Below are 16,430 nucleotides of genomic sequence, written 5' to 3'. Positions count from 1 at the left end.
TTGATGATTAATGATCACACATCTGAATTAGGTCACTTTTTCATGGGCTTTTTTTTACACTTTGTGAATTTAAATGTTACCGAGAAACCTCTGTTTTGACCGTAGTAATAAATGTTTCCTGAGGGAAATTCTTCAGAGCAAGAAAAGCTGAGAAAACATTTTTATGATCAACTCTAGGTTGTTAAATCATCTTACAAAGCAGGTTTTAGGAATGAGAAGACACAATATTGCCAAGGGCTCTTACAAGTTTACCAGTTTGGTCAACAGGGGAATGTTTTTACTTTCCTTGAAGACTGACTTCTAAGAAAGGCTAAACCCAGACTCATAAGTTCAACTATGATCTGGGTGTCCTAAATCTTTAAAAATAAGAAAGTGGTGGTACTAATGAGGTGACAAAACGTGGAAAAGCTCAAGGGGTATGATAAATGTTTTCAGATACCAAAAATGAAATCAGCACCATTTGGGTAAAATAATACTGCAGCTCCTCTTAAATCATTTTGTATGAAACCTAAAAAATCTTTATTTTCACTGTTAATTGCTTAGTTTGCAAATATTGTGAGGAATGTTGTCACAAGGACTTCAAAATGCAGTAAAGTGATGACTAGGTTTTCACTGCATTAATCAATAAATAGCTTCTGCTGCACTTGCAAGTTTCACATCAGTTGAGTACAGCAAAAAGAGATTTTTGGAAACAATGCAGTTATTGCAATCACTACTTCATTATTGAATGCAAGGTAAAGATGTTTAAAAAATAATTTTAAAAAAATACTCACAGGTTTGATTTAGTAACTCGGTTTTGCGCTGTTTCAACATATTACATTTTTTAGAGGCATATAGATATTACCCTAGAGGCAAATGTTTTAATATTGGCTAATTAACACTTTTGCAAGATTATTATGCTTTCAACAATAAAGGTGAATTTTCAGGTTATTAAAGTATTTATTCATATCAGGTCAAATTAAATAACCAGATATAAAATAATCTCTAGAAAACAGTGGTTAATTCCACACTGCAATCCTTATTGACTATCCAGAGTCTTAACAAAATGGCAACATTTTTATAAATTCTTTATCTGGAAAAAAAAATAGGTTTATCAGTCTTGCTTGAAAGAACTATATCCTATCGCATTACGTACCAAGACTTAATGCGATTGGCTGGGCTTCCTCAGATAGAAATCTGCTTACCAATTTCAAAATTTTGGCTGCACTGTATCATACCATAGGGAGCTAAATATAAATTATGTAATTGAATTTAAATCTGCCAATGTGATTGATCTGACTGTACATTCCTATAAATAGGAACCAATTCACATTTGTTGTGACCCGACAGTACATCCATAAGATAAATGTAACAGATCATGATTAAGAACCACATGGCTATTAAATGTCATACTTTTCATGTCACTGTCATATATTCAAGTCAAAGTGAATGAACAACTTTGTTGATATTGCACATCAGTGCAATAAAAGCAGCTATCAGATTTACTCTTTGATAATATGGGTATCAAACTGAGCCATATGTGTGGATAAGCCATCAGTTTTTTAATGGTCCAAATTCTGTAATTTCAACCATTTTTATGTTCATGTTAGTCTCAAACTGGTCTGTGATCATCTTTGCCAAAAACTTTGCTCACATCCATCAAAACAAGAACTGCGGCTGCTTTTTATTTTAGTCATGAAAGCACTGCATGGTTTACATCTGCAGATAGGAGTCATGTTTGTCAGACTCCAAGAATAAAGAGATTGACTTGATGCCAGTTCATCTCCCCAAACTCATGCACATTAATAAACCCAGTCCACCTAATTGAGTTTTCACAGAAGCAGCAGAAGCTGGGAAAATATTTTTTTTTATTAACATCAGACAAGGCGGTACGCAGCACAATTTGAAGGCTTTCTTATCTGGAAATATTCCCGTCGTATTACAAATGTAAACAACACATATGAGTCTAAAGAGTCCTGATGAGCTGCGCAGCTTATCACAGCCGCTCATATTGTCACACAATGAAAGAGCTCTGAGGATGTCTTCAAGAATTCTTGGTAAACAGCAGATGATTACAGAAGGGAATGCAATGCAGGGAAGCAAACGGTTTGGCTGCATGTTTTCATTGTTGCTTGGATCTGTTGGGACTTGCTCATCATCATTTTCTGTCCTGCTGTGTCCAGCAAAGACCTGGAACACAAAAAAAAAATCATCAACGTTTGCACTTTAAAGCTATTGATTTGCACTAATCTACAAGTAATCTCAGTTTTTCATTGTGATTCCTTACTGATATATCAACTAAAATTCATTAAAGGTTGTTTCATAATGTCATGAAATGAAAGTTGAAGGGGTAGGAATACTTTTGCAGAATGCAGGATGAAGGTACATATTCAATTACGACGTACTAAGTTTGAGTGCTCATTTCTCTCTCAATTTGAGGAAGTTGCATTCTGATAATTGAACCCAAACACCAAAAATGTCTGCATGAAAAAAAGTCAGACCAGCCTGAGATGAAAATCCCCAATCCAAAATCCCATCAGAGGTTATTCCGAATGTAGGGGAGTGAATAAGCCACATCTGGAGGCATTTAATAAGTAATCTCAAGTGACTTAGAACTGTAAATGAAGCTGCTAGAAATGCATATGGATTCGATTCAATAGGATTCAAACTGGGTCACACAGCTATTAAGACTGCAAAGTTAGTTGAGAGGAGTGTGACAGCAGTTTGCCACTGTTGGTTGAGCACTGAAGCGGCTGTTTTTCGCACTGCAGGCAGCTTACAGCAGCAGATGTGGGAGAAAGTGCAGCAGTTTCCCCAATTAAACGCAGAGTAAACAGAAGCTCGCTTACACTTGAACTGCTAAACATGATCACCTCTGGGAAATGTTCTTTTGCATTACGTGTGACAAAGCCACAGCACTTTTACTTTAGGATTACAAAGAAACAAAACTGTGCTTCAAGCCTGAGCTTAATTACCATAATGCAAATACGTCAACATATTCAACAACAGATTCGGATTGTTTCCCCTCCTTGCCATGCGGTTTAGTACTTTGCTTGTGAGAGTAAAAACACAACTGCTGATCTTGTGGGAATACCTGCTGGAGTAACATTTTTGTTTTTATTTGATGGTGAACTGCAGAGCCGAGGACACCATTGAAGCATATTGCCAGAAAGAGTAAAAAGAAAATTCAACTGAAGGATAAAAACGACGATCCTCACGAGGCACTGCTTCTTTTCCAGTAACAGCCCTGTAACTCCTGCACTGAAGTGTTTTTATAGCTTTCCCGTTAGAGAACACTCCCAGCAGTCCGAAACAAGCTCAGAATTGATGAGTGGGCTGTTCTCTGCATCAGCACCTGATACCAGCTATCACCATTGTAATGATGGTGAACGATTTTAGGTGTTGTGTGAAACGTTTTCATGATAAAATAAATAAAAAGTATGTAAAAGGAAATAAAATGTGTATAACTTTACAGCGTCTGATCTGAGAGTTTGCAGGAGGAAAAGTAGATTTCTCTATTCTGAACCAAAACTGATGCAAAATGCTGATTTATCTTCAGAACTGCAAACATTTCAAAGCATAAACGCTTAACCCAGAAGTAACAAACTATGATAGGGAGCCAGTTGGCTTCACATTTGAAGCCAACTGGTTCAAATGTGAAGCAGTTTGCAGTTTTTTACCATGTAAAAAAAAACATTTACATGGTATGTCTTTAAACTTCAAGGCTAGATAAGAATTTTGAGGTAATGCTCTTCAGCTTGCTGGCTAAAAGTAACAAAATGTCCTTTGTTTTCAAGAAAAGTTAATCAGGTATGATTAACTTTACTCTTTAACAAAGACTTTTCACTGTGAGATGTAAGAACATTTTTAGAGAAATGTTTAAACCTTGAAGCTGGAATCTGGTTTTAGTTGCAAATTGATTGCTTTCGACTCTTATTGTGAAGAATGAATTATAGCAAAGCTACTGCACTTTGTGTTTAAACACTTTCCAGTAAACATGACTGCAGCATAAAACGCATGCGGACAGCTGCAGGAGGCCTCTGCATGAAATTCAGATTCAGCACTCTGAATGATAAGCTGCTGCATGAATCACCTGCCCTCTCACCCCTCTCGCCTTCTCTGTCAATCAAGGCTGTAACACCGGTTACTGACACAGCGGTTAGCGTGAATTTCAAATGGTAGAAAAAGATGACAAGAGAATAAAATCTAAAAAATAAAGTAAGCTGTTAAAAATGAAGCACTGTTGTATTTTTGTTGCATCCAAATTGGAAAACCTTTGATTCTGTTGCAATGAATCAGTGAAAGGGATATTTCAGGATTTAACCAAGACCAAAGTGAACTTCAGCTTTCTGATCACATCTAAGTTTATGAACATTTGTGTTTTTGAATTTTAGATTTGCAATCATTTTTGCCAGGTTGGGAATTATGTAGCGCAGCTTTTTCAGTACATTTATACAGTTTCTTTAATTTACACAGAAGCTGATGAATGTTTAGACAGGAAATAAAGGTTGGAGGTGGTGTGCCACTAATAATCTTCCTATGTGAAACATGCCTTAAGAACAGAACACAGCGTTTCCTCTCAAAGTAACTGATATAAAAGCATAGCTATGAAAATAAGCAGAAAAATGTAAATAGTTTAAGTAATCCTATTTTGTTAAATTGCTTTACTTACATTTTTCAAATCACTGTGACTGTAAGAGAAAAAAAATAGAAAAGTTCAAAAGGCATAAGGAGTTTGTACAGTAGCTTTTGCACATATTCCCACACAAACAAATATTTTATTAAAAGATACATCTTCCACCTCATTAAAACTTCAGAAAAAAGGGATGTAGATCAAAAGGAACAAGCACAGTACACAGAGATCTAATTTATACAGCTTTTTGAAAGCTGTTCAAGCTTGTCCTCAGATTTTGTAGGTCTTAGTGGAGCTTCACACTGCAGGAAGAACAAAACTGACTAATTAGGGTGAGACGTGTCAGGGACAGAAATTACGCATCTTGGCTGGTGCACAAGCAAGCGCAATCACACAGATGCCGATGACAAGATTTAGTCATTTTAACAGATTCGCAGATGAGACAAAATATTCCAAAAACTCACAGATAAAGTGATATCACTGTTCATGTTTGACAGAAATCACACTGAAGGATTAAATATATTATATACGTAATGACTAGTTCAGATCAGTGTGCTGAATGTATTAAAACATGAAAAGCGTGAAGAACGCGTTACAGTCTACTGAGTCAGAGCTTTCCAGAAACAGCAAGACTTGTGTTGTCAACACTGGTGAGTGAGTGCCTGCTGTAATAGATCAGACATGAGGCTTAACATACTGCACTGTAATATTCTTGGCACGACCATCTGCACTGGTGACAAATAAAGGAATAATGACATGTTAAGGAGCTGGTCATTATGTCTGAGTGCGTACTTGTATAAATGTATGCACAGGAACGAGTACTTTTCACTTACAATCCTCACAAGGACGAAAACAAGACCTAATTTGGTGCAAAACAATTATTTGGCCAGTACTTCCTGAAAACCCTGAATTGCTGTCATTCCCTTTGGTAACCATCCCACCTACATAATATCTGCAGTAATGAGAGAAAATGAACTCACAGATGCCTAAAAATTGTTGGTGTTCTAAATAAGTTAATAAAGAAGTATCTAGGAAATAAAATTACAACATTATCTGAAAAGCCAAATTTTCTATTTCTCCATTTAATAATCACCCGTTGTAAAATGTACATTAGTAAAACGAAATGTACTCACAGCACCTTAATTATTTACAGTACTGCAAATACATGAGTTGTATACAGAAACTACCACTAGTGTAAAAATAAGAGGGAATAACATGTTTGTGGTGCCTGGTGGGTACAGCTACTTAATAAAACAGAAAAAAATATATTCAGTGAGCACTGAAGGTCAGTACCCATTGACCTTCAGCAAAGTGAGTACTACTTCAATTGCAGTTTATTGCTGTCTAACTCCATATTGTGACAATTATATATATATATATATATATATATATATATATATATATATATATATATATATATATATATATATATATATATATATATATGTATATATAAATATATCAAAATCAAATACTGTATATGCAAGGTTAACTATAGCCCTAATATGAAAGGGGGTAGTAAGGGAAATTTATGTACAAGTTCATGCTAGCACTACTGCACATCTAGATGAGGCAGGCATTTAGAAAAACTTTGTAGCTTTTGCTCAAAAATAGTAGATTAAGATCCTTACAGTCCTTACAAATTCGGTACATAACAGATATTTTTAATAAAATAGTAACATCTCCTGCCTCATTACATAAGCACAACACAATCCCTTATACGGCGTTGGTGCAGACATCTGTACAACTCATCTTTAATCATGTTCCTGCCAAAACAGACAAGAATACACAGTCCTCAAACATTTAATCAAATTGCAAATCACGTGTCGCTCCTCTTTTCCCTTTGTGTACAGCTGAGCTCTATTTACTCAGCCCTAGGTGAAAAAACCTTTATGAATGTGTTACCTGGAAGTGGTGCTACACTAGATATGCACTCTTGAACCAGAAACAAGCATCCTGTCTGGAAAGTAAGTGTGCATAATTAGGTCTCGTTGTTGGTCTGAATAAATATGTTTTATTTTACACCACTGAACAAACAAAAAAAAGAGACAAAATGACCATGACTGTGGACAGAAGAACAGAAGAAGAGAAGGTAAACTAGTCAAACCACTGCTAAAATGGGCAGCACAGGATGGCATAGTGAACAAAGAGAGCCCTCAGACTTTACTGGTGTAACTTTTGCCCGCTTGGCGATCACGCTCCTGCATGCTAAACAGAGAGAACCACCAGCTGAGGGGAAGGCGAGAGGAAAAAAATGGAACGAACAAGAAGCCCTGCTCTTTGTCTGACGTTGGTATTCAATGACACATTCGACAGAAGTAACAGGGAGCAAAGTTGCAGCAGCTTGTGTGGGTAGGGCTCCTTAAAAAGAAAGATGGGGTATAAAAAGAAAGACTGGCTAGTGTAATAAGTCATGTGTGAAGCATTAACACATTCAGTTAGGTGAAAGGATGTTTTGTTACAAGGGGTTATGACATTCAGTGGTGTGAGGATGACATTATACTGAGTCAGACTGTTTCAACGACTATAAACAGCTTTCTGCCACGACTCAGGATGTTTATTTTTCTTCTAACTATTCAGTGTGTCACCTTCATTGACTACAAAATGCTTGAGTATTTATTTCATTCTGTTTAGGGCAATGTGTCACAATGTAAAACAACAAAGATGGGGCCCATTCAGGATAAAATCACTTTACTGTCAACAACAACCCTAATTCTGCAAAAATTCATCTTTTCTATCTTGAAGATCACAACAAAAAATATGATTAATACAAAAGTACATATTTTATGTAGATGCTTTTCACATGTTTTCTTCTGATTGAGTTTTATTTAAAAATATAATATTTTACATTTGATACGTTTGACAAATTTATGCCTGAAAAGCTGGGCTCAATAACAGCAAATACATGCTGCCACCTAGCGGTCAGAGTCGTTAACTGCACTTTTCTGCTGCTCCAGAACTATTTTCTCACCCACCTCAGAATATTACGCCTCAGCTGGGATAAAGGTCACGAGAAGCTTATGCTCCCAGCAGATGAGTAGTATCCGGTACAGTCTGTTGAGTACCTCTGTGACAGCTGGACAGTGTTCAGCTCAAACTCTCCAAAACCGTAATTACCAAATTTCTGAAACACAAAAAAACATGTTTTCAGAATTTAAAAATCATTATTTTCAGTTTAAAACAATTATTTTAACAGACTTGTTAGAGGTCAAACAAAAATATTTCTTGCCATCTACAGTGCTTAGCAAAAGTATTCCTTAAGCTTTTTCATAGTTCATTGTGTTACAATGGATTTATTTACATTTTATATGACAGACACAAACCTGAATTGAACAGTGCTCTTTTAGACCATTAAAAGCTTGAATTATTATTTTAGAATCTAATCCTGCTTTAAACATTTCCACGTCTTTATACCTGACCAGTCTGCCATGTCCTTTAGTCTTCATGATGCCGTTATTCATTTATGTTTTAACAAACTTGATTAAATTTTATTTTTTTCAGGAGAATCAGAGTAAAAGGGGTCTGTATACTTCTCCACACCATCGAAAACGGTACAAGAAGGAAAAATGTGGTAATAAATCAACTGTACACTGTGACCTTTAAAGCGATCAAACATCTGGGAGTATTATTTCACTCAGAGCCTTAAATCAGAGAACATTTTGAAATAGTTGACAGAAGTGAGGCAGGGCAACGAGCTGCTCTGCCAAAACAACAAAATCAGGTTTTATAGAGCTGTTCATTACCTAGCTCTTATGAAGCTAGGTATGGGACTCTGAAAATGTCAATCCCATTAATGCTTTGAATCCAAATACATTAAAGTGTCACACATCTGCAGGTGCTGAAATATAGCATTCGTATGTGGTTCATGTCTTTATAGGTTTTAAAACAGGAATTTATGCAATCACTCACATGACTTAGTATAACTTCAAGAAAATCCGATATTACATTACAAGCATGTGTCTATTAATCTGGATGTAAAAGGGGTCTAACCTTTAATATGCTCCTGGCATCAAAAGCCTCTCTTTCACTTGTGGCTGGTTTTCCTGCTCCACCCCTGTTCTCAACTGGAAACACACCACAGACCAACACACAATAAAAGGAAAAACACTTTGATAAGTTATCTCAGAGAAGCAATAAACATGTTTACTTGCAGCTCCAACAGTACCCAGCAAATGTCAAGGTAACTTCGTTTGTTAAATGATATTGCGAAACTGAGGACTGAGGAGAGCACAGCCATTGAGCTTTGTACATTGTGGCTGTAAACATGATCAGCAGTGGCATACCACTTTGCTTGTGCGGTGTTGTTGTCGGTCAGTCCGGTGCGAATGTGAGAACCGCTGCTGGACGGGATCCATCAGCAAAATGAATGAAGGCATTGTGAGAGTAGCTGGAAAACAGCACACTGTTCTGTGCACGTACACAGCTCTGAGGCCAAACAGAGAAGTACCTCCCTGATTCCTCTCTGGGCAATTTAGCTGTTCTAATTGTTTTGAGGCTCAGCTTTGTGGTCACTGCAGCTCCAATCTGAGCTAAAAGATAATAAGGGAACATTGGAAAAGTATGTTCCGGAAAAAAGGACAAATATAACGATCCCAGCAGTTCTCCTTTTTCCTGTTCATGGTTAGCCGATGCCTCTTAAGACAAAAGATGAATCACAAATATGCTTTTTATGAATCAAAGGTGGCTAAACATTTTTGGTCACTTTCTCGTGAATGTTCTCACAATTTTATTTGGATATATCTGTAACACTAACTGATAAAGTAGAAAACCTCATGTGGGACCTAAAAATACCATTTTATTTCTACACATCTGAGCTTATTGAAAAGATGCTGTTCTATTCATGACCAATTTTATTAAGCCTCTGCACAGCTGTTATCAAGTAGAGAAAATGTGATCTACATCCTGAGGACATTATCTCCTGAAACACTGCTTTTCACAAAGCCTGGGGCAACAAAAATCACACAAAAATCTTAAAATAACTCTTGAACAAACACTTTTTTAATCACATGTCTTTATGAATTAAGATTCACATCAAGCTAAAATAACAAACTACATGCAGGAGCATCTGAATAAATTAGATTATCTTTAAAAAAAGATTTAATTTATTTCAGTAATTCAGTTCAACAAGTCAAGATCATTTATAGATTCATTGCAGATAAATGGATTATTTAAAAATGTTTCTGTTATTTTGGTGATTAATGCTTACACCTAATGAAAACCCCAAATTAAGTTTCTTAGAAAATTTTATATTACATGAGACTAATAGAAAAATAATTTTAAATATAGAAATTGAATGTTATGGACATGTTATAACTAATTCTGGGAAAGACTTTGTAAAAAAAAAAGCCTGATGTTCTGAGACTCGTATCCAACTACATCTCTGGAAAATTGAGAGGAAGGTCAAAGTGTGGTAACAAAACGTGCACATACCTGACTACGCACCCATTTAAGAAATTGTTGGGGTACATTCACAAAGTGTGTACTATGGCTGAATTCAGAGCTTTAATATCCACCTCACCCAGATGTATCCAACATACTTTGCTAACATTGAGGTAAAAATATAGTGGACGAGAGAAGTTTAAAATGTGGATAAAATAAAGAAAGAAGTCTCCAAACTTCCCAGATGCCAATCAAACAGATTCTGACGAAACTTTTAACAAGAAAGCAAAAGAAAATCTCAGCTGAACCATGGCAAATTTCAAACTGGTGGCAAAAAGTTATGCACAGAAAGAAGAATGAATTTCAAACCTTTTTGCACATTTACACACTCTAAAACCGTTTTACTCATGGAGAGCACTGTATGACCAAGAGAGAATCAAGCTGTCACCAAATGGTGCTCATATTTACCTGTGGTGTCCTTTCTGAACAGTGTGTTCATGACAGTACCGTGCAGCTTCACTCTGTCCCACTCCCTGACCATCAGCCCCACAGAGACAAAATGCTCCACCAGCCGGTCTGCAATCATCTGCAACCTATGGAGAGGAAAAAGTAAAGGTAAAACTTTAAATAAATAAATAAAACCAGAAGGTCACTGAAAGCACTTTTTCTTTCGAACACCAACCTGTCAGATCCATCTTTAACACTGACTTTGGCATATAAGACGTCCACCATGGCTGGATCATCATTCATGTACTCTATACCGGTCACTTCCAACGGCAGAGCCTTTCCTTCAGTGATGTCCCTGATGAAATGCAAAAATGAATTAATAAAGTTTCCAAAATCAACATCTATAAAAAGCTTTAAGGCATTAGTTTCAAAAGAGATTACATTTTCTGTCAAGTCATTTCACCTCTTTAGATACCTTTTAATTAGATGCCAAAGAACATGTTGTAGTGACCAAAACCACTGAATTTCCTGTGTGTTTATACTATATTTTGCCTAAGTCTATGTATTAAACTCAGAATAACAAGAAATAAATGTATACACAACAAATATAGCTACAATAATCAATATATTGTATGATTTCATTTTAACTCTTGCTTTTCTAGTTGCAATAAAGCCAATTAGTTCACTATATGCAACTTGGTTTTTACATTTTCTTTAATGTTTTCATACCAAGAGTTCATACCAGCCAATGCCTGTTAGTCCGTTTTTAAGCATTATTTGGAAAAACAAATTTCTACAGCACAAATAAATCATGGCATGATTTACACATGCTATAGAGCAACTTTCAGATTTAAGATTAAATCTGAACTCATTTTTCTGAGCTTTAAATCAGTGATAAAAATCGAATTAATCTTTTAAAGAGTAATTTCACTGTTATATGAAATGTGTTTGTGTTTCCAAATTCATCACAGTGTCAAGCCTCACATGATGAAGTAATTTTTTAAGCTTCTACCTGATAAAACTTTGGCATTCTTGGAGGTGTGCACATGCTTTTCTCACTTCTGTGTCATTTAACAGAGCCAGAGTGCCAATTGTCAAATGAAGCTTTGCAGGGTTTTGAAAGATGCTTTCGTCCACTCCATGATCCTGCAAAGTAGGTGACACATGATTTATTCGTTATTATACAATGCAATAATTTAAAACTACTTCAACTGGTCCCCAATCTTGTTTGCATTTGTCAAGAGCACCTGTGAACATTGTCGCAACACCTCATCTTTAAATGTCTGGAATCCTTCTTGAACTTTGGAGTCATTCAAAGGCAAAGACAGAAAGTGAGTGAAGGGCTGTTTCTTTCGGAAACTCTCCACAAGGACTTCTACTCGAGTGACCGCAGAGGAAACTGCAGCTTTTTGGGCAGCAGTGATAACTAAAAGCAAAAGAAATGCATAAGAAGGAAATATTTTGCAGGTAAATTAGTTTCAGAATGACCTGATTTGACATTTATCCTCACCGATTTGTCCTTCTATTCCTTGTTTCGGGATGCTGATTGAGGCTTTGGTGTCAAACTCAAGACGTCTTCGAGTTTCTCCTTTTTTCCCAATGATATATCTATATAACAACAACAAAATTAAAACATGCTCACCATACGCACAGTACACCAATGCTTACACAAAAATGTCATTCTTTTCAAGTTTAGGGACGGGGGAAACTATTTTGTTCACAGCTTACTTGTAAAGAACACTTGGGACATCAATGGCACAGCGGTATCCCTTATCGGTTTGTTCAATGAAGTGGCTGTCACAGGTTTCATCCTCTTCCAGAGCTTCACTCTCTTCAATCATACAAACATGGAGTTGGTTTTTGCAAAACAAACTAGTGGCAACAGTAGAAATGTGAAGTTCCTTGCAAAACCCATATGTATACATGGGTAACTTTTTTCACATTTGTTCTAGTTAAAATCACTCACGTACTTTTTTGATATTCATGTGGGGACCAACACAAAATATAGTATTCAAGACAATAAAGCTGAGGCACGTATTTGTATTTGGTCTTCCTGAGTTAATACTATGTATAAGAAACTTGTGCTGCAATTACAGCTGGAGAATACTTAAAGTACTTGTCTAAAAGTACTTTCTGCTTCTGGTGGTCTATCACATAAAATCCCAATAAAATACACGTTTGTTTGTGGGTGAAGCACGACAAAATAATTAAACCTGTCAAATGCTTACTAACCAGATGGCCCCATGTACGAGAAATCTTCTTCTTCTTCATAGTGTTCTTCTTTAACTATGTTTCTTCGATATATTCTGCCGTTTATGTTGATAAGCGTTGGGCGTAGAACATCCATTGGTTGCTACCAAACCTAAATTAAAACTGTTAAAATACCAACATAAAGTGACAGAAAACAAGTAAAATTTCGTGAGAGTCACCTTAAAATTTTGTTTACAGCTTCAAAGTAGCAAGTCATGCACGTATGCTAGCTGGCCAATCGCGTTACGACACTTTCCGTTAATTTACGGTAACCTGTGTACAGATCTACATAACATGTAAGCGGAACGAGCTCCTTGGAACGTTATAGACATGAACCATTCAGATTGTTGTGACATCTTTCAAAATGGCAACCCTCTTTTTGACGTACATTACAGACGGCTAAACAAACACCGAGGGCTAAACTGCGTATGAATAAAGCCGAACAATCTGGAAAATTACGGTAGGGTTTTACTATTTAGAACATCTGAGCTGATTGTATAGTGTGGAGAAATACCTAGGTCGAGTGGTCATTCGCTCCATTGCTACAGTTAGCTTTCCTACCAGCTGTTCTGATAGCTGAATCGGAATACATTTTTTAAACTAAAACAGGAAACGGTTTTACGTTTGTGATGTGGTTAGACTCATAGACATAATAAAGATGGTTCAACTGATTTTAGCTTACTCTGTGATTTATTCCTTGTTTCTCTGCATACACTTTAGCATAAGCCGTGATGAAAAAAGTTGTCACTGACGTTTTGGTATGTGTTTGGTAGCTTCCTAAGGCAATGGCAGCGTCTTCTTCGTCCTCCTCTGCGGGAGGTGTAAGCGGTAGCTCGGTTACAGGCTCTGGATTCAGCGCTTCAGAGCTCATCCCTCCCAGGAAAGTTCTCTACACTTATCCTAAAGGAGCAGGGGAAATGATGGAAGGTATGTTGTTGGGGTTTTTTTTTAGCTGTATGATAGCATGGACTGATCCTGATGGAAAATAAGCACTGTTTTGGGAAATATATTTTCATATAATCAGGGAGATAGATTCTTTCTACTGGGAAAATAATAACAATTCAATGATTTCCAACTGATTATTTGCAGAGGAGAAAGTTGCATTCATAAACAAAGACCTGCTTGATTTGCCGTCCCTGAAACAACACCCCCTTGCACTTTTCCACATTTTAAGCCAAAGTGGGTATTTCCTCAACACAAAGTTGTCTATATGTGATAGAACAAGGAACATGATACAGGAATTCATTTATTTGCAATTAAAAGAACGCATGCAAATTCTAAGCTTCTCATAGAGAGCACTGTTAAATCCATCAAATGAAAAAAAAAAAAGTGTATCACAGCTGCAAATCTGACTGGATAGGGCACAATAATGTGAGAAACAGCAAGGAGACCCAAGGTCACCCTGAAAGAGCTGCAAAGTGGGAGAATCTGTCAACAGGACAACTATTAGTCATGCACCTCACAATTCTGGCCTATCCAGAGCAGTGGTAAGAAGTAAGCCACTAGAAACTTTGTTGAAAGTTTGCCTCAAGCCATATGGAGGGAACAGCCCCTTGAATGGCTTCGTAAAAACTCTAAATCCAACTAAGAATCTGTAGCAAGACTTAAAGATTGATGTTAACAGACACTCTCTGACTGAGCTTCATCTGTTTTGCAAAGAAGAATTAACCAAATTGACAGTCTCCAGGTATGCAAACCTGGTAGAGGCATGCTTTGTGGTTGCAAAGTGACCAAATTTACTTTTAAAGTTTACTCGGCCAAAAAGCTTTACATTAACCCTGTCCAGATAAGTTATCAGTCTCTCTAAGCTTATCTTGGATTGAAAATTGCATAATAAAGACATCTTCGTATCAGAGCAACAATTCTTTTGAAGAAATAGACATAGTTTTCTCTGGACCAAATACAAAACAGATCAGCTTGACCATTATCAGAAAAGCGTCCAAAAGCAAAGCTCTCAGGGTTTTAGAATCGCATCAGTGCCATGGGCAAAGGTTATGTACCGTTTTGTGATGGTACATAGCCCCCCCCCTCCCCCCCCAACCACACACACACATTAGGTTTGTTCGTTCGCCTAACCCCCCCCCCCCCCCCCCCAAGATTTTGAAAATCTATACAGCCTTAAAGATTACAGAGCTTGCATTTTTCAATAATAAACAAAAGTAAAAAATATATACATAAATAAAATGGTGCTAAATAAATAATCTGAACTGACTGCAGTCCAGATTCTCATTTATCACAAAGCCCTTAAAATATAAATTTTGATCATGCTGCCCCTTTTTAAAGTTATTTCTTTTTTCAGATGGCTCTGACAGATTTTTATGCGAGTCTGTGTTCAGCTACCAAGTTGCCTCCACACTAAAGCAGGTCAAACAAGGTAAGTCTGTGCCCTGGCTCATACTCCTTAAACGTTTTCATATTTCCGTATTTTGACTTATTAAAACCACAAACATCTGTGTTCCTGTTTGGTTATGTCTGTCTCAAACTAGTGTGCACAATTATGAAATGGAAGAAAATGTTTAACCTGTTCTTTTTCTACTTTCTTGTACAAGTAGAACTTTGAAAAATGTGACGTATATTTGTATTCAACCAACATGAGTCAATACAGTGGGCATCGAATTTTCAAGTCTTAACATTTGGTTTAATGTGGCAACAGCACTATTTTCCACTGGTTTCACATACTACTTTTGGGTTTCTTTCAGATTAACCTAATAAAACTTGATATGGTAATAAAGTAACCTGTTTGTTCTTTCAGATCAACAAGCATCTAGAATGGAGAAACTTGCGAGCCTTGTGGAAGAGCTAGAAGCAGACGAATGGCGTTACAAACCAATAGAGCAGCTACTAGGATTCACACCGTCCTAGTCAAAGGCATTCGGATGCATTTTGTGGAATAAATCAGCCAAACAGAATGAAGACAAAAGGAAATGTTTTATTCTGTCTCACATGTGATCTTTTTTTTCTGTAAGAGTTTACACTGTAACACAGAACTAAAGGTTATTTCAACATGTTGAACGTAAGATGCTTTTGTTTTATATTTTGCACAATTTTGTGTTTACCTTTTTTAAACCTATTTTCAATAATGTGTACCACCTAAACTAAAATATCTTTCAGCTTAATCTTATAGCTACTCAACTTGTAATATTATTTAATAGTCATAATAGGTCTTTCATCTCAAATATACTAATAAAAGTGATTCTTGACATGCTTGGTGTTTTGTAGTTTGTTCTTATTAATACTTGTCACTGAGTTTTAAGCTCTACCTCAACTGGTAACTTATTTCCTTGTGATTTCCTGCTTCACGAACGTGCCAAAGTTTGACGTACAGCACCGCTGTTGTTTTTGTGAAGCTTTCTGTGTTTACAGCGAGAAAGCACACGCAGATCACTCCAAGCGGTTGTTTTTATCCAAATGAAGGCCGGGAATGCACAGAACATACTGTCCTTTGGCCCGGCCCTGGCCAGTGCAGGACACGCCTCCAGCTGGTGGTTAGATTTTATCTACAAGGAGCTTGATCCAGAGCGCACTCACAGTTGTTGTCTGGATAGTTTTCTTTGTCTTTTTATACATTTCACGTTATTCAAGTATGAAAACGTAACTTTTTTTGTGTGTAAATTTTTGGCTTTATTAGCATAATTCAAAACATCTATTTCGGAACACCATATGCCTACATGTGACTTTCACTTCCTCTCTTGCAAAGTACACATTATTCCACGCCTACGCACGTGAAACAGCATAGCATAGG

The 16,430-nt window shown here is 36.6% G+C and overlaps 2 protein-coding genes across 4 annotated transcripts; one reads left to right on the top strand and one right to left on the bottom strand.

Annotated features, from left to right (window-relative positions):
- Nucleotides 1-1,640: 1,640 nt before the first annotated feature.
- Nucleotides 1,641-13,484, bottom strand: ascc1 (activating signal cointegrator 1 complex subunit 1). 2 transcript variants are annotated; one of them, XR_004340772.1, is made up of 11 exons: nt 12,671-12,912; nt 12,167-12,269; nt 11,949-12,046; nt 11,686-11,864; nt 11,451-11,584; nt 10,674-10,793; nt 10,460-10,584; nt 8,603-8,676; nt 7,588-7,736; nt 4,652-4,670; nt 1,641-2,169 (listed from the first exon to the last, which is right to left on the bottom strand). XR_004340772.1 is itself a non-coding variant. In XM_032574542.1 (11 exons), the coding sequence occupies exons 2-10, from the start codon at nt 12,783-12,785 to the stop codon at nt 7,620-7,622; spliced, it is 1,065 nt and encodes a 354-aa protein (XP_032430433.1). In that variant the 5' UTR covers nt 12,786-12,811; nt 13,371-13,484; the 3' UTR covers nt 1,641-2,169; nt 7,588-7,619. The 2 variants fall into 2 exon arrangements, 1 of the variants encoding a protein (XP_032430433.1); XM_032574542.1 differs by lacking the exon at nt 4,652-4,670 and adding an exon at nt 13,371-13,484 and having other exon boundaries at nt 12,671-12,811.
- Nucleotides 12,988-15,895, top strand: anapc16 (anaphase promoting complex subunit 16). 2 transcript variants are annotated; one of them, XM_032574543.1, is made up of 4 exons: nt 12,988-13,148; nt 13,462-13,615; nt 14,988-15,062; nt 15,441-15,895. In XM_032574543.1, the coding sequence occupies exons 2-4, from the start codon at nt 13,474-13,476 to the stop codon at nt 15,548-15,550; spliced, it is 327 nt and encodes a 108-aa protein (XP_032430434.1). In that variant the 5' UTR covers nt 12,988-13,148; nt 13,462-13,473; the 3' UTR covers nt 15,551-15,895. The 2 variants fall into 2 exon arrangements, with proteins under 2 accessions (XP_032430434.1, XP_032430435.1); XM_032574544.1 differs by having other exon boundaries at nt 13,048-13,148; nt 13,447-13,615.
- The last annotated feature ends 535 nt before the right edge of the window (nt 15,896-16,430 follow it).

This window comes from Xiphophorus hellerii, chromosome 10 (assembly GCF_003331165.1).
Source record: "Xiphophorus hellerii strain 12219 chromosome 10, Xiphophorus_hellerii-4.1, whole genome shotgun sequence".
Lineage (NCBI taxonomy): Eukaryota > Metazoa > Chordata > Actinopteri > Cyprinodontiformes > Poeciliidae > Xiphophorus > Xiphophorus hellerii.
The sequence above is the reverse complement of the archived record's forward strand: the minus strand, read 5'-3'. Positions and strand labels throughout refer to the sequence as shown.